The sequence below is a fragment of the Phytophthora cinnamomi genome (assembly GCF_018691715.1).
Source record: "Phytophthora cinnamomi strain GKB4 chromosome Unknown Contig6, whole genome shotgun sequence".
In the NCBI taxonomy this organism is placed as follows: Eukaryota; Oomycota; class Peronosporomycetes; order Peronosporales; family Peronosporaceae; genus Phytophthora; species Phytophthora cinnamomi.
Window position 1 is genome coordinate 520,228 of NW_027150939.1, and position 16,682 is coordinate 536,909.

At 55.2% G+C, this 16,682-nt stretch overlaps 8 protein-coding genes across 9 annotated transcripts; 4 read left to right on the plus strand and 4 right to left on the minus strand.

Moving 5' to 3' along the window:
* Positions 1-282: 282 nt before the first annotated feature.
* Positions 283-1,149, plus strand: IUM83_07369 (Amino Acid/Auxin Permease (AAAP) Family; the record flags this gene model as incomplete). The annotated part of the gene is made up of 1 exon (XM_067931657.1): positions 283-1,149. The coding sequence occupies one exon, from the start codon at positions 283-285 to the stop codon at positions 1,147-1,149; it is 867 nt and encodes a 288-aa protein (XP_067798948.1).
* Positions 1,150-1,428: 279 nt separating this feature from the next.
* On the minus strand, positions 1,429-1,710 carry IUM83_07370 (uncharacterized protein; the record flags this gene model as incomplete). Its single annotated transcript, XM_067931658.1, has 1 exon — positions 1,429-1,710. The coding sequence occupies one exon, from the start codon at positions 1,708-1,710 to the stop codon at positions 1,429-1,431; it is 282 nt and encodes a 93-aa protein (XP_067798989.1).
* A 2,507-nt stretch (positions 1,711-4,217) lies between these two features.
* On the minus strand, positions 4,218-5,178 carry IUM83_07371 (Transposase; the record flags this gene model as incomplete). Of its 2 annotated transcripts, XM_067931660.1 has the most annotated exons (2): positions 4,218-4,640; positions 4,951-5,178. In XM_067931660.1, 2 exons carry the CDS (start codon positions 5,176-5,178, stop codon positions 4,218-4,220), a joined length of 651 nt encoding a protein of 216 aa, XP_067799096.1. The 2 variants fall into 2 exon arrangements, with proteins under 2 accessions (XP_067799096.1, XP_067799095.1); XM_067931659.1 differs by lacking the exon at positions 4,951-5,178 and having other exon boundaries at positions 4,218-4,667.
* Positions 5,179-5,732: 554 nt separating this feature from the next.
* On the plus strand, positions 5,733-6,581 carry IUM83_07372 (uncharacterized protein; the record flags this gene model as incomplete). The annotated part of the gene is made up of 1 exon (XM_067931661.1): positions 5,733-6,581. One exon carries the CDS (start codon positions 5,733-5,735, stop codon positions 6,579-6,581), a length of 849 nt encoding a protein of 282 aa, XP_067799098.1.
* Positions 6,582-7,811: 1,230 nt separating this feature from the next.
* On the minus strand, positions 7,812-8,854 carry IUM83_07373 (uncharacterized protein; the record flags this gene model as incomplete). The annotated part of the gene is made up of 4 exons (XM_067931662.1): positions 7,812-7,892; positions 7,994-8,470; positions 8,536-8,583; positions 8,690-8,854. The coding sequence occupies 4 exons, from the start codon at positions 8,852-8,854 to the stop codon at positions 7,812-7,814; spliced, it is 771 nt and encodes a 256-aa protein (XP_067799097.1).
* A 104-nt stretch (positions 8,855-8,958) lies between these two features.
* IUM83_07374 (uncharacterized protein) lies at positions 8,959-9,648 on the plus strand (the record flags this gene model as incomplete). The annotated part of the gene is made up of 1 exon (XM_067931663.1): positions 8,959-9,648. The coding sequence occupies one exon, from the start codon at positions 8,959-8,961 to the stop codon at positions 9,646-9,648; it is 690 nt and encodes a 229-aa protein (XP_067799093.1).
* Positions 9,649-9,921: 273 nt separating this feature from the next.
* Positions 9,922-11,568, minus strand: IUM83_07375 (uncharacterized protein; the record flags this gene model as incomplete). Its single annotated transcript, XM_067931664.1, has 2 exons — positions 9,922-10,465; positions 10,535-11,568. The coding sequence occupies 2 exons, from the start codon at positions 11,566-11,568 to the stop codon at positions 9,922-9,924; spliced, it is 1,578 nt and encodes a 525-aa protein (XP_067799092.1).
* A 416-nt stretch (positions 11,569-11,984) lies between these two features.
* Positions 11,985-16,463, plus strand: IUM83_07376 (upf0681 protein; the record flags this gene model as incomplete). Its single annotated transcript, XM_067931665.1, has 5 exons — positions 11,985-12,528; positions 12,602-12,657; positions 12,738-12,800; positions 12,880-16,128; positions 16,197-16,463. 5 exons carry the CDS (start codon positions 11,985-11,987, stop codon positions 16,461-16,463), a joined length of 4,179 nt encoding a protein of 1,392 aa, XP_067799094.1.
* Between the last annotated feature and the right edge of the window lie 219 nt (positions 16,464-16,682).

A 16,682-nucleotide genomic window follows, 5' to 3' on the forward strand; every position in this document is an offset into this window, starting at 1 on the left:
GCGTGGCACTATGTGGCGCTGTAACAACCACTCACGGATCCCGCACTGGAAGACTTGTGTTAATATTTGATATTGCATATTATATAGTTATACGGGTGTTCTAGTGTGCTGATGTCATTATTGGCTTATTCATTATTCCAATAATTAGTTTTCAATGTGAAGCTGTACCGCAACGACCAGGACGACCCGACGCACGCCGCGGAGTTGGCGATGGAACCTTCAACCACTGTTACCGCCTCCAGCGACGCGAGGGGCTAGCTGCGGCCGACGGTAGCGGGCGGTATGCCCGTGCTACTCGCTTTGGCCTACGGCGCCACCGTTGTGATCCCAAACCTGCAGCGCCAGCACTCGCAGCCGGAGCGGATGTCGTGCATCATCATCGTCAGCATGGGCGTCGGCACCGTGTTCTTCCTGGCCATCGACTTCGCGGGGTACGCTTCCGAAGGCTATCAAATCTCTGGTAACCTGCTCTTCTCGGCGGCCAACACCTCTGACCCGAACGCGATGTCCACGCTGGGCTTCGTCCTCAACAGCGGCGCTGTCATCGTGGCCTACATCTTCATGCACGTGCACATTGTGATCGCCTTCTCGACCATCGTCATGCCCGCGTTCTTCATGGCGGAGTGGTCCGTATTGGGCACGCACAAGGACGCGCCCGCGGTCGACCAGGAGCAAGGCATCGAGATCGTCGAGAAGCTCTCATCCGTCCCCGTCGCGTCGCCGGCGACCCCGGACTTCGAGTGCAACTACACGGACAACCTCCACGTGGTGGTCAAGTGCGAGGACGAGTTCGCCGAGTACCGCGGCAAGCTCAACGTGCTGCGGCTATGCGTGTTGACGCTGCTGGAGGTCGCCTTCATCTTCCTGTGCGACCACTTTCTCGACCTCGTCGACTTCACGGGCGCGTCGGCCCTCACTACCGGTAATCTAGTTCTACACGCTCATCTTCTACCTCAAGCACTTTTGGACAAACTCCCCATGTACGAGCGCGTGGACAATGTCTCGACGCAGGTCTCGCTGCGTCTACAGTGGTTCGTGGGGCTGTACATGTCGACCGAGAACTCGACCTGCCGTCGCGGAAAAAAAAATCTCCCACTGCGCGACGACAAGCCCCAACCACCAACTCAATTGCTCGAGACGATCGCATAGGTGTTGCCGGGGTTGGCACATCCTCGCGGAGGTGGCGTCACCAAGCGAGGAAGAAGCGGGGGCTTTCATGTGACTTGGTACAGTTTTCCCATCAAGGAGAATTGGCTGGATGGGGACACCATGGCTGGGTCCACCAGCCTGGATGTGAGCCCCGAGAACCCGCAGGCTCTGGATGTAGAGACGTACGATTCGCCAAGCAGGAATCCTGCTGTAGGACAGTCACTATTATAAAGAGACTCAATCAATAGCGAGACCTAATGGTGCCGAGGTATCTCGCTCTTATGTACAAACGATCCACTGCTCCTCGACCTTGTCACAATTGCGGCTGCTAAGTCGACGCCGAGGGACGAGACGTTCTGCGTGGCCAGCGTCTTGTTCTGGATCACGAGCAGGTCGCTCACGTACTGCCTGAGCACCGCCGGCGACGTCTTTGATGATGTTCACCAGGTTCGTCATGGTGAAGAAGTCCGCCGTCGCGGTCTCGAAATTCGCCAGCACGCGCATGTTGTCAACGGTGGCCGCGGTGGTCGGGCTGGGGGTGGCGGTGGTGACGCTATGCATGGTCGTCGCGGACGGGATGGGAGTCACGGGGGCTGCCGTGGGTTGATAGTCGCGGGGGCTGCAGTGAGCACGCCGCCGCCGTTGCCGGCGGAGACGGCACCGACGGCTGAAGCGAGAAGTTCGAGGAACTCTACCATCTAGTGCGAAATGGAGAATAGGGGTGTGTACGGAGAGAAGCAGATTAAGTTATGTAGGGCCTGATCAAGCACCACCCGGCCGCTGCACCGAGTTACGGAGCTAATTACGACCGCGTATTTCATTCTTTCTCGGTCGTACAATTCACCACTGGTATAAAACCACAATTTCAGATAATATATATATATATTTCAATAGTCGTAAGGTGCACCTAAGGTGCGATTGCCTTTACGTGTACGCAGCCAGTAACGGCTTTGTCCACTTTGTACCGGATGTAACTTTGTTGTTGTCAGCTCCTCTGACATGTACCAGTCGCCTATTAGGAAATATCAGGCATACGTCGGAGAAATGTCGGAGGTGCTGTGAGACAAAGTATGCAAAAACATTGCAATAATCTCGTACTTAGAAGAATCAATACAATTCACGAGTATATACTTGACGGAGCCTCCGACATGATTGCAGCTTTATCTTTTTCTCACATGTACTCGGTGAATGAGGGGTTAACCACGACAATTGGTCTTCACTTGACCGCTCCTTGAACCCAGGAATCTTGTAATCATTTATGGGACCCCTCGTCATTTTAGCGTCGATGTCACTTGACAGTTTGATCGTGCTAACGAGGTCATCTTCATAAGCATGCGTTGAAGATTCAGACCCGGGTCGGATCTTGATGTCAATTCGGATTCGTTCATCGATATCTTCTTTAGCTGCACGCCACCCCTGTAGCGTCGCCTGGCAAACACCCAGATATTCGGACGCTTCAGCTTTATTCCACTCCTGGAGCTGCCATAGCGCGAGGGCCTCTAGCTTCTGTCCATCGGAGAACGTCTCTTGTTTCGTCAGCACACGTCTGTTTTTAAAATTACCGCGACCAGACATGAATTACCCGAAACTTGTACGGGTTACGTAACGCTACTATACTGAAGTCTTGTACGGGTTGCCTGACATGTGTACGGGTTATTCGACATCACCGAAGTGAGTTTGGTGTTTATTGTGGATTTCCTCACTTTTGATTTCACGCGACACTTGACCATTCCCTTTCGCTTCTTACACGAGGCCAGCAACAGTTAATATGTGTTGTGTATCAACAGGAGCCGGGTCTTGAATACGTTCGGTGGCAAGAAGGTGTTTATATGTGATGATGCACTGGTCGAGTTTGTCCACCCAAAGCACCATTCGCATTCGCGGAGAACAGTTTCAGCTCCTTTTGCCTTGATGACACGATCCCGCAAGTACGCAGCCTCATTGGTTTCAGCAATACGGTCAGTCTCCAGCATACGATCCGTAAAGGCGTTATCGTACTCGTTGAGCTGAAATCTGTCCCCGAGAAGCAGCTTCATGAATGTCACGATGTAGCGGAGCCCCGACTTCTTATTTCGGTCGGCTGACTCCCATACGAGTGGCATCGTCGTGCGCCATTCAAACCACGCTGATGATAGGTTCGTAGCTTTTCTTCTGCGCTTCGGTGTAGCTCCTGATCTGATGGGACATGTGCCCGCTCTGGATCAGTCGTTTCTTGAGTACTGTTCTTTAGTTGTGCTGCCTTGACAATGGACAAGCGTGTCGCCAAGGCGTTATTTGAAGCGATAAGCTGTCCAATAACCGCTAAAAGGTGATCAATTAGTGGGCATACGTGCTTGATTTCGTCTCGCGCTTGATCTTGAACAGGTGGAGAGGCTTCGTTGCTCAGCGTGACCGACAATGCGAGTAAATCAGCGATCGGAATGTCAGCCGCTTCCAAACACTATCTACTCGAATCACAATTGGCGCAGTTGGCGCCAGCTCTTTCAGCGATGGGTAGTATCAAATGAGGTATGCTGTGAGAATACTGAGGATCTTGTTGCTTACGTTCGACCGTTGTTCTTTCAGACCTGTACATGATCGGAAAAGAAGTGTCCGGAAGCGGCCATGTAGTTCCTGAGTGGGATCCTCATATTTAGGGTTCAGTTCCCACAAATATGTGTCGGAATCTGTTGGAATCGTAACCCTAACCCTATCATTCCCTATTCGCTGAAAAGAAACGATACGATGACTGGATTGGCTAGTTTTGGTTCTAAGTTGACTTGATCAGTGTATATCACCCGTACACCAAACGTTTCGGTCCAAACCCAAGCATAGCGATTTATACACTGCGCGACAAAAGGTTTGGGACAGTCACGTTCCACGTGATATCTCGGCTTCTAGAGCGAACTATAGGTCGCTATTTAGATATGTACCTCCAATCACAAAGACGAAAAGGGGACTTGTGACGATGACCTAGATTTAGCAAAGTATCCATAGGCTGTCATACAACTAACTAGAAATCGGTCCGCGACAAAACTTTGGGACAAAAAATAACACGGTTTTTGTATTAACCGAATGTAGCCATGTACCTAGAAGTGGGTTTTGTCTCCGTTCTTGCGTGCGACTTCGAAGCAACGAGCAGGTATGGTGTCCAGAAGATCTTGCAGCTCTTTTATCGTGAGCGAATCCCAAGCTTGCATGACGGCGGCGGTAAGCTCTGGCACGTTGTTGTACTGCTTGCCCTGGGCGTAGACTTTCCTGGACAGAATAGCCCACACATTTTCAATTGGGTTGAGATCGGGGGAGCGCGCTGGCCAGTCCAGAAGCTGCACCCCGATCTCCTCGAAAAACATTCTTGTTTCATTAGATGAGTGAATCGAGGCATTGTCCTGCATAAACACAAAGTCTGTACCGTAGTGCTTGTGAGCAAACGGGAGCAGATGCTCCGACACAGTGTAAATGTAGTGGCCAGAGTTCTGGCGCCCCTCCAGCACCACCAACTCCGACTTGCCCTTGGTTCCAAAGGCCCCCCACACCATCAGCAACCCTCCTCCATTCTGGCGTGACTTGTAGCGGGGATGCGGGCGCCGAAGGTCCCGCCAATAGTGTTTGTAGCCATCCGGTCCGTCCAAATTGTTTCAATTTTTTCTCATCTGAAAAGATGATCATGGGCCACACGACCGCCTTTTGAGCCGCCGTCGAGAGCCGCTCGGCAAACTCCAGGCGGGCGAGCATGTGCTCCTTAGTCGGAGGTAGCGTACGATCCATTTTAGAGTAGACTAAGTAGTCAACCCCAGACAAAAGTCTCTGGATCGTACGCACAGTGCATGACAACCCGAAAATTGCCTTCAACTCGGCCGCGGAGTAGTCTCCCGTGGCAGCGGCGTGGACAACTTGGAGAACTTGGCGGTCCGTGAGGCTGCGCGGGCGTCCTCCTTTCTTATTGGCATTCTCTGAAGCTCGTAGGGCGTAGCTAACGCCGTTGACAGAGCGCTCGAGGCGCCGCGCTATCTCGCGGACCCCCGTGCCTGCCTCGTGGAGGCCCTTCATGCGGCCTCTCTCCTCGTCAGAGATGGGAGGTCCGCGCCCCATAGTGAAGATAGGATAATAAGGCCAGTTCCCAAAGGATAGCCAGTCACCACTACTCCACCCAATACAAAAATCAAGTTATTTTTTGTCCCAAAGTTTTGTCGCGGACCGATTTCTAGTTAGTTGTATGGCAGCCTATGGATACTTTGCTGAATCTAGGTCACCGTCACAAGTCCCCTTTTCGTCTTTGTGATTGGAGGTACATATCTAAATAGCGACCTATAGTTCGCTCTAGAAGCCGAGATGTCACGTGGAACGTGACTGTCCCAAACCTTTTGTCGCGCAGTGTAGAAGTCAAACAGCAGAATAATTTATTTTTCTCCATTTTCAGCACCGCTCCATATTTCCGCCATGTTATACAATATTACATGAAAATTCCGGGCCCTCTATAAAATTGCGGAAAGCGTTCTCGCTCCTCATTGGCTGTTCGTTCATCGAAAACGATTCACGTCGAAGCGGCGCCACTTCTTGATCGTCTCTGCGACCCTCGAGCTGCTGCTGTCGCGTCCTGAGCGATGGTGGTGTTCCACGTGAAGCGCGGCGACCGCAGCGAGTTTCTGTTCGAGGCGTCGGTGTCCACCAGCAACGACGGGCTAATCCGCTCGCTGTGCCGCCTGCAGAACCTGCGCCTGCGGCTGGCGGCGCTGGCCGAGGCGCTGGACGGCTTGGGCCGCCACGGCGTGGCTAAGCCGCCGCAGGAGCAAGGCCTGGACGCGTATCAGGAGGGTGCCGCCACCAAGCAGCGCGGGGAGTTCTACGAGGCAGACCCGCTGGGCCACCGCACGGGCGAAGGCGTGAGTCCGCAGCTGCGGGACGTGCTGGCGCGGGTGGCCGCGGACGCCAAGACGATGCTGGACAGCAAGGCGCAGCTGGCGCGACGCGTCTGCGTGCAGGAGAGCGAGCTGCTGGAGAAGCTGCAGAACATCCGCGGGGCCGTGGCCATGGCGTTCCCCATGGGGCTGCCGGCCCACGACCCCGTGAAGCTCATGCTGGACGCCGAGGGCGCAGAAGAAGCGCTGGCCGACTCGTCGGCGGTGCTCGAGGTCTTGCCGGAGGACACGGCAGAGCTCTGGTGGGCCGGCAAGCAGTTCTTCCGGGACCAGCACGTGCGCGACCTCGCGGGCAAGAACGAGAAGTCGACGCTTATTGTCAAGCTGCAGAAGAAAGGCGGCGGTGCTCCGAGTCGCGAGCCCGGGGTGAGTGAGGACGAGCGGAAAGCGATGATGGCCTTCTACTTCAAGAAGCAGCAGGAGCTGCAGCAGGCGGCGGAGGATGATGCCGAGGAGTACATGACTTCGTCCTGGGCCGACCCCAAGGCGCTCAAGAACTCGCTGCGCGGCACGGGGAACATTCGACCCTTTTGATAAGATTAAACCAAGGCTCTGATAACAATAAGGTTTAACCTTACGAAGAAAGCACGGATGCGTGTGTGGGCAATTGTTGAGTTGTGTACGTTCGAAGCTACACCTTTTCATGAGGAGAGGATCGAGTTGGCGACGTATCGAGTTGGTGGAGTAGGCAGAAATTCTGAGAAGCGCTCTCGATGACATTTCTACAGGGTCAAATTCAATGCGATTGATAAGTTGAAGCTGTAAGTTATGGTTATCCTACGAAGGGATTAGTCGAGTGTTATAGGAATAACACTCGAGATGGAAATGGTATAGCTGTTCGTTCATCTACTATTCTAACTTCAATCGTGGTTTTGCAAAACTATCCGTTTAGAAGTCGAGTTGCAGCCAGGGGCACCGAACATGCGCCGGCGCGCCGCATGTGACTGTCTCCACCGCCCAGGCCTCCCCATGTTGCGTGTTGGTTCCCCAATTTAAAGATGTTGGATTTGTCAATCGAAATATCAACAGTGGTGATCACTGCGTCGAGAGTGGCTCCGATCGCCAACCATATGTGTACTTCGCGTTCGTTCACTGATTGAGCGGTCCGAATCTCGACGACGCTGGCGACGAGGACTTCTACCTTTGCTTCGGCTCCTGCTTCTCCAGCAGTGTCGTTGTGGTGATCTTCTTCGATATTCAGCAGAACTCCTATCATGTTTGTTTCTTCGATGTGCGCCATCTACTGCTGCAGACTTATCACGCGCATTCACACGCCCAAGTGACCTGGACCTAGATCGGCGCCTCCTATGCTGCTCTCGTCCTTCTGGTCGATTTCGATTGCGTACTTCAAGCGCATCGGTGAAGTCACGCCAGTTCACCGAATCGGGGCGAGATTGTGGTGGCTTATTTACATGACTGTTCTTGCGTTCCTTTTCTTCTTGAAAGCCACCACCAAGAACGAGCTCGCGATCCATTTCGACACTAAGCCCCACCATGTGTTTTTGAATCAGTTCACGGAGTGCTGCTGGTCCAGTTTTAGTGCCAATCTTTCCCCGGTATGAAGCGCGTCGACGCTTGTAATCGCGCTCAGCCGCTTCATCGGTAGCACTTGGTATGGATGGAGAGGTCTTGGAAATAATTTCCTGGGCTGCAGGCTGATTCTTGCAAGTAGAACTTGCTTGGATGGCATTATTTACCCCGCTACAATCCAACTTCTGTTTACAGAAGCATAGTTAAGTTAGGACAACGAGTTCTGGGTACGTATTAGCCACAGGAACAACGTACAAATACGCTATGCAACCCGATCTCGACAACCAAAAACTTCCAGAGCGCAAGCACAAAACTCTTTTGAGGCACGTACACAACATCAAAAGAAAAAGGAGTAGAGGTTAGTGATGAATATTCCCCAAACTATCCCACGCATACGAGTAAATGCAGGAGCTAACCGTAACGCTGCCACCAAGGAACTCGTGTAGCTCCAGCGCCAGCAAGTCAGGCTGGCAAAAATCCGGGTGATCTAATAATCTTGCCACATACTCGACCAACTCCTCGTCTAGCGGGTCATCGCTTGGAAGTATTCCAGGCTGTCTTAGCTCGGAGTTTAACCACTGGTGCAATGATGTCGACGTGACCAGTTCGCGTTCATCGTTTTTCATCGCAGCGAATGCCCTCGGAATACGCTTCCATCCCCGGACCTGTTCGTAAAAATCCCTTGCCGAGGTTGCAATTTTCTCAATGGAAGCTATCAGTCCTTCCACCTGGTCGGCATTGGCTTCTCGCTCCTCGTTCTGCAGCACTTCGGGCTCCAGCAGACTCTGCAGCTCCCCGTCATTGTCGTCGCCCTGATCATTATCTGCCCCCTTTTCCACCGGGTCACTTCCACCTCTGTCTGCATGACCTCCAACGTTTGAGCCATAATAGAACTACACACCGAGAAAACGTCGCTGTCAGCTCGAATACTTACTGCTCGAGGTGCTACCGGACGTACTGCTGCATTATTGATGGGGTGAGGGCGCCGTTCGCCGTGGCATTTCCTCTGTCACCAGCCCACCAACGAAGTGCAATTACAGTTGTAAAATGTTAATAATGATTGCCGCAAGCCCCAAGATATGCTGCAGCACGACTCTGGCTGGACGCCTCACCAGGTGCCTCTCCAGCGACGCTTTCGGCACGAAATGCTCGCGCCTTCCGGCCCCGCACGACACGAACTCGGCCGCGGTCTCCATGCGCACGCCCGTGGTCTGCAGCAGCGTCCGTAGCGCGTCGCTCACCTGCGTCGCATAGGCCGCGTACTCGGACGCTGCCATGCTTGGAGCCAGTGAATTTGATTGTGCCATTTGGCCTCCGCTTTGTACCGGCCGCGGATTGGTTGAATCGACCAAAGGCGGCAAACATAGTCGACCAGTCGGAGATGGAGCCCCCCGCCGCCGCCGCCCCCGAGACCCCGCTGCAGCTGCATCTGCAGGTGCCCGCCTCGCTGCAGGCCTCCATCGTGCCGGAGACGGCGGTGATCGCGGCGCTGCCCATGCCGGAGATGCCCGTGATCGCCGCACCCAAGCTGCCCGAAATGGCTCTGGACGCCAAACTGCCCGAGATGCCGCTGGAGGCGCCGCCCAAGCTGCCCGAGGTGCCCATGGAGATCCCCGCCAAGCTGGCGGACGAGGTGGGCGAGGAATCGGGCGCCAAGTCCCCCCAGGAGAAGCGCAAGAACCTCACGGACCAGCAGCGCGTGGCGATCGTGCACTATCTGCTGGCCAACAGCGCCGGCGGCCGCCTCAAGCACGGGGACATGAAGGCTGCGGCCACCCACTTCGGCGTGCATCGAGCCACGATCCGACGGCTCTGGAAGTTGCACACGGCGTCGGGCACAACGGAGGGCTTGGCGGGCAACGTCGCCAGTCGGATCAAGGGGCACTCGGGGCGCAAACCCAAGGTACCCGACGAGGAGCTCAAGATCCGCATCGCGGCCATCCCGGCGGAGCGGCGCATGACGGGGAGAGGACTCTCGACGGCGCTGGGCGTGAGCAACAGTGTGGTGGTGCGACTTATTAAGAGCGGCAAGCTGCGGCGCCACCCCAAGAAACTGCACTACATTATGTAGGGAGGTTGCTGCGTGCAGAGCATTATCGTTTCCGGCGACGGATGTTATGATGCTGCAATAATTGCAATCCATCTTTATTTCGCACTGAGGATACGCAGGATGGAGATGTGAGCACAGTGTGTTGGGAGGTTTTACAGAGATCGATAGTCTTCGCGCCAAATGCCGGACATAGCAAGAAAAAGGTCACTGGGTGTTGAAAGTCGAGACTGTGTGGTGTCTACGAATGCGAGTGACGGAGGTGAAAACAAACAATCTGCCGGACTGACAGCGACATCAAAGAGGAATCTGCAACCTTGGTAGCTCGCCTTCCTCTTGGGGTTTCTCGCCCTGGTCGCCAACCAACTGAGCCACGACACGGCAAACGACAGTGTCGGAAGTTACGTTGACGACCGTGTGCAGCCGGTCAATCAGCCAGTCGGTGGCGATGATGAACGCGAAGGCTGACGGTAATGCCTCGCTGGGGAACACTGTTTTCCAGACGGTCATAATGAGCACAAGACCTGTCGACGGAACGGGTCCAACGCCAATGGAGCCGATGGCGGACGCCAGCCAAATAGCAAGATAGTCTGCTGGGTTGATCGATACACCGCTCACTTGTGCCATGAACACGACGGCGATCGGAGTTCCCACGGCTGCACCATCCATTCCAATCGTGACCCCCAGCGACAGCACGAAGCGATATAGTCTGGGAGATACCTGCTTGGTGGCCCCAATACACTCCATGACAATCGGCAGCGTGGCAGCAGAGGATGCACTTGCCAGTGCAAAAAGCTGCGCCCGAGCCATCTTCGCCAACCAGTCGAACGGGTTCGCGTGTCTGATGAACGTACGCAGCAAAAGCGGATAAAAGACAAGCACGTGCACTCCAAGGCCGCAAACGACGCACAGGCAGTATAGCGCGACGCTGCGCAGAAGAACGCGGAGGTCCTCGGAGTCCGCGATAGCCGCTGCCAGTAGCGAGCAGATAGCAATCGGCGTGAACTTGATGATCCAGCCGATGAGCTCCATGAACACGTCGTACAGATCGTGGATGACTTCGGTAGCTGCCTGCAATCTACCGCGAGCATTGCCACGCGCCAGGATAGCTCCAAACGCCACTGCAAACATGACGATGGAGAGCAGCGTGCCCTCAGCAAAGGCACTCGTGATGTTACTGGGCACAAGCGCGTCCAACTGCAGTTGAATCGCATCGGTGAGCGTCAACTCTTCTAGCGCGCCGTTGGCACGTTCGTATGTGCTGTTGATGTCTCTCTGCAGGAAGAGCGCCGAGGCTTTCCTGTAGCCCTCGTAGCGCTCGTCGGTGCTGCTGTTCAGGTTGGCCACGTCCGCCAGTGCTTCATCTCTCTGGCAGGTGAGATTGCCTTCGGTCGTGATCGTGACGTAGTAGCCCCTCTCTTCTCCGCACTGGAGAGCCACCGGCGCCGCCGACTCGGTCACCCCTTTCTCACCAGTGTTGAACGTGGACCGGAAGAGGATCGCCATGGCCACTCCGATGGCCGCAGCCACGCAGGTCGTGAGCAGGTAGCAGACCAGCGTCCGCCCGCCGATGCGCTTGGTGTGCTCGTGCAGCGACATATCCGTCATGCTCACCACGAGCCCAGAGAAGACCAAAAGCGGCACGAGGCACTCGAGCGCTCGGATGAAGAGCCGGCCGGGGGTGCCGATCCACGTGACGGCCTGGCCCGGCAGGTTGACGGAGTTGAAGACGAGCCCCAGCACGATCCCCACGACGACGCCGACCACGACGCCGCGCAGGCCGCACACCCACTTCTCGAGTGCGCTGGGCGGGCTCGGCAGTTCCTCGTCCGGCTGCTCGACGCTGCTGAACGTGTCGCGCCCGGCGTCGCTGGACGGGGGCGTCGCGATGCTCTCGTACGACAGCGACGGCTGCACGGTCGGCCGAGTGGCGGTGGAGCTCATGGAGGGGGCGCAGTGCTGCTGCTGGGTGGGCGCGATGTGGTAAGTCGGCGAGTGGTGCAACGTGCTGGAGCCCTCTGGCCCCGAAAGTGTAGCTAGCAAGCAGCGCATCTTCCCCCAATTGGGTATCCAGAGGCCGCGAGAAGGCCGAAATCCACCGCTGCTAGCTGCATGTACGCACGCGCAGGCACGTGCAGGTAGGGTAGGCGGATAGTGTTGCTCTGTGACTGCCCGCGAATGTCGGCGAGTGGCGGCGCTGCGGTCCGTCATGTAGGCCGCTCGGCCGCTTCCTACAGTGGTTTCCAGCTTGAAGTTGTCTGCGCCAATCGCGTCGCCGCGTGCCGATCCTACAGGCGCGTGCATAATCAACTGTAGGAAGAGGGGGAGGGAGAATCTGAGTCGCCCATTCGTCAGCGGCCATGAGCGACAAGAAGAGCAGGAAGAAGAAGGCGGGCGAGGCCGCCGCCGCCGAGGACGACGCCAAGTCGCAGGCCTCGCGCAGCCGCCGCGCCGACAGCGACGCGGCGCTGCGCAGCAGCGTGAGCAGCAGCGTCTCGGACGCGTCCAGCGGAGACCTGCCGTCCCCGTCGCGGCGCCAGCAGCGCCCGCGCTTCGACTCGAAGGCCTCGTGGGCGGACTCGACGCGCTTCGACATGGGGCGCGCCGACTCGCGCGCGTCCGACGTGTCGGCGCGCGACCTGCGGCTCACGGGGCTGGGCGGCCGCGCGTCGGCCAGCGGCCACAACCGCTCGCGCGCGGACTCGCGGGCCTCGCGCCTCTCGCGCACCAGCAGCCGCGCCAGCATGAGCGGCGTGCGCGGGCGGCAGTCGTCCTTCGTGTCCAACTTCGGCGTGACCAAGGGCAAGAAGCGCAAGGACAGCAACGCGCTGTCCACCATCACGGAGAACTGGAACCTGGCCGACGACCAGTTCGGCAGCCCCTTCTCCGAGTTCGACGCGCAAGGTGCGGCGCCGCCGGAGGGAGGAGAGCCCCGTGCACGTACTGACGTTGTTGTTGCTGCTGCTGCTGCTGCCAGAGCAACCGATCCGAGAGGAGCTGCAGCGCGGCTTGGCTGTCATCAACGACCACACGGTGAGCGGACGGCGCGGGCGGGCGCTGTGGACGCAGGGACGTCGTTGCTGACGACGTGTGTGGTGGTCTTGGTGCTGTAGACGAAGTTGAAGGAGATCGAGGACGCGATCACGGCAGCAATGTCGGAAGTGTGGGGATACTGGGTGCGGCAGTCTCGGGGGTGTTGATTGTGGCTGCTGGACTGCGAAGCTAACGGTGTTGATGGAATTGTTGATTCGGTAGGCGGACCCTATCCAGCTGTACCTTCACCCGGCGGAACGAGTGGACGTGCAGGACCTCATCAAGACGGACAACGAGCTGTTTAACAAGGTCCTCACGGTGTTTTCCGTGCTGTGCGACGAGATTTCGGAGCTCAAGGTGACAGTGGAAGACAACTTCTACCCGGCGCTGATCATGTTTGGCCAGGCGCGTCATGGGGAGGAAGGTGAAGTGAAGGCCGGCGAGGACGAGGTCCACATTGGCCGCATGCTCGCGTTCTTCCAGGACATCTCCAACTTCGTGGACCGATGCAACGCCATCACCATCAACATGATCCACCAGCTCGCGAGTCTGTACCAGAGCTTCCAGAAGCTTTGGAAGTCCACTTTTAAGCTTGTGCACCTCCACCCCGTGTTCGACGCGCTGGCAAGCCTGCTAGAAGTCATGATCACTATCGATGCGATTGTCATCGACAACCCGAACATTGTCACCTCGTGGGACAAGTACAAGCGTATGATGCAGTACGTGCGTTCCGATCCACCGCGCTACAATGTCACGGTGGAGAAGGTGAAGCAGTTTGAGCGACTCCTGGTCAGCTTGGATCAGACGATCATGAGTGCACAGGTTTTCCAGAGCTGTATCGAACAGGACTTCGAGGTTTTCTCTGGTGGCGATGTGGCCGAGGACGACGATGACGCTGACGGAAGTGACAGCGAACGAGGCGGCCGACGAGCCAGCAGCAGTGGAGGAGAGTCGAGGATCGACATTCGCACAAACCGCGTCTTTTTGGAAGAGTTTGTGCATTGCATTAGTGCGCGGCTGAGTATCGCTGAGAGTGCGATTACGTCGGCTACGGAGACGTTCGAGCGAAACGATCTAGTTGGTACAGCGGGGCTGTACGTGCTGCTTCGTAGGCTTCAGCCATCCAATGTTCCGGCAGATCCTGTGCTATTCAAGCGACTGTGGGAGACACAGTTGAAGGCTCCTTGTGTGACCATTTGCGGCAAGATTATGTGGTATATGCCAGACTTTTTGCTCAAGTATGCGCCGATGACATCAAAGAAACTGCATCCCACTGATATCGTGCAGTTCCGCCGTGAATACCTCCACTCGCTTGACGACGCGTTCCCAGCTGATGTTACCACCGCGAAATTGGAGCTGAGTGCGTGGTTAGTACGGATGGAGTCTTTTTTTCAGCCGACCACGCGGGGTATGGGCGATGCGTCTCGGACGCTTAGTATCCGCGGCAACCTGATCCTCAAGGGATTGATTTTAGCCAAGCGGGTGCAGACCATGATGCACACTCTGGTTAACTTGCACTTGTCGCTCCAAATCCCGATGCCAAAACGTGTTGTGAGGCCATTGTACACTTGCATCGAGATCCTGAAGGCGGTTGAGTTTATGTTTGCGCGGAAGAACCCCATCCTGGCAGAGTCATCGTCACACTTGCTACGTCAGGTGGCGCACTCGCTTTTCTCGTTCTTCCGTCCGCTCAAGGCACATCTTGAAGCTAGCAAAAAGTTTGACGACACGAAACTCGATGTTCTGGCTGCAGTGACAGTACTGGAAGATATTCTGAACTCCGGCGAATCATTTTCATACACGCGGATCACTGTTCTCGATCTTGCCGCTCAAATTGCAATGATATCACCAGACAACAGCAGTGCTACTAGTGAGAAGGGAGGCGATATGGACACTACCGTACCGATGGGTCTCAAAGATGCTGGCGAGCCTGTGAAACTCATTTGGAAGCTACGTCTCCTCAGTGACTTCCAGCGCAAGATTCGAAGTGCCTGTGAGTGTTCTTTCTTTTACTGGAGCCGTGAGCTGCTTCACCCCTTCCTCTCCGATCTTTACAGTCAACCTGAACAGGCAAACCGTATCCAGTACGTGGTGGGAGGTTTCCTTGACGCTATCAAGTTGCTCCGTGGTGCACAGCATGAAACGGACAACGAGTTGTATGTCAAGGCATACGCTGAGTTTATGGAATCAGTCCTAGAGGAAGAAATTGTTGAGAATTTGTGCAAGGATGTGGAAAATGATCTCCGCCTCCACGTTCACTCGGTGCACCTGGATCACTTGGACGCCCCCAATCCGAAGAGTGCCGACTTCAAGGTGCTTCATTACTACCTGGACCTTCGACCTATTCGATTGCACGGAAAGACGCTGGACCTACGGCAGCAGGTAACACATTATCTCGAAAGTACGTTCTACAATCTAACTACTGTCGCACTTCACGACTGGAAAACGTACGGGGAAATGCGCAATTTGGCCAACGACAAATACGGGTTGAGTCTTGCGGACAATCATCTTCCAATGGGTTCGCTTGATCAAGGACTGGATATCCTACAAATCATGCGAAACATCCAGATCTTCGTGGCCCGATACAACTACAACTTAAACCAGCAGTTCTTCCTCGAACGCCGTAGTGACAAGGGATCACGACACCTCAACTCGATCAACATTCACTCAATCGCGAGTTCAATCCGCACGCATGGTATGGGTATTATGAACACCACCGTCAACTTCACGTACCAGTTTTTGACGAAGAAGTTTGATATCTTTTCGCAGTTTCTCTTTGACGAGTACATCAAGAGTTATCTGCAACGGGAAAAGCGTTGGTACAAGAAGCACCGTGATGACAAGGAAGTGGACAACAAATATCCATTTGATCGTGCATTCCAGTTCAACAAGGATATCCGCAAGTTGGGTGTGTCGGATTCTGGCAAAACGTTCTTGGACCAGTTCCGCATGCTAATCACCGAGATCGGTAACGCGCTAGGCTACGTACGCATGGTTCGCTCCGCCGGTATGAACTACTGCAGCAACGCCATTAAATTCGTACCGGATTTGAACCATACGCACTTCAAATTTGAAGCGTACGCTGGTGATGGCGTGGTGGAAGAGAAAAATGAAGAGACAGGGGAAGTTGTTCGCGACGAGATTGTTGGGGCGAAATTGTCTCGCGAGACGGTTGTGGCGGCTCGCAACTTGGACTCGGTCATCTCGACGCTCGCCAAGAACTTTTCCGAGAATAACGACTACTTCAAGGTGTTGGTGAAGGTTTTTCAGGATGTTACTGCCAGTGACGAGCAGAAGCACTTGGTGAACTTCTACACCATCATCCCGGCGCTTACTATCAACTACGTGGAGACAACTGTGCAGGCAAAAGACCTCATGTACAAGAACACACGTCGCAGGGAGTCCTACTTCTCTGATGACGGGTTCGCCATCGGCGTTGCCTACATTCTTGCGATTCTTGACCAGGGAGAGGTAAGTGTCGTGTGAGACGTAGTGCTTATTCAACACGCTAACTGTATTTGTGCTGTTTTGTGAAACAGCAATTTGACGCGCTGCACTGGTTTGAAGAGGTGGTACGCAAGTACAAGGTCGAGGAGGAGGCCTACAACGAAAAGCAGGCAGAGCGTGAAGCCCGCAAGCGCGAGCAGGCGGCCAAGAAGCAGAAGGAGACGACAGCTGAGCTGATTGATGACGAGGAGGAGGTGCACACGCTGCAACTCACCGCCAAACGCATTGAGTTAAATCGCCGCGAGTTTGACCTGCTCGACTGGTCGCTCAACGGTGCACGCATTTTCTTCAAAGACTAGAGGACCATCCATTTAATCGCGTGGATGCTGTGCTGTCGACAGAAGACAGTCATGCTGCATCATTGGAGACTTTCATTAAAAAAAAAAGCGTGTGTCAGCTGCCCAAGCGTTACATCATCATTCGTTGCAATCGGTCTTGTGATCATGACGAATGTCGGTCCATGTTGACCACGCGGCATTCAACATCTGGAGTGCCATCCGATGCCTCCGTGTATTAAT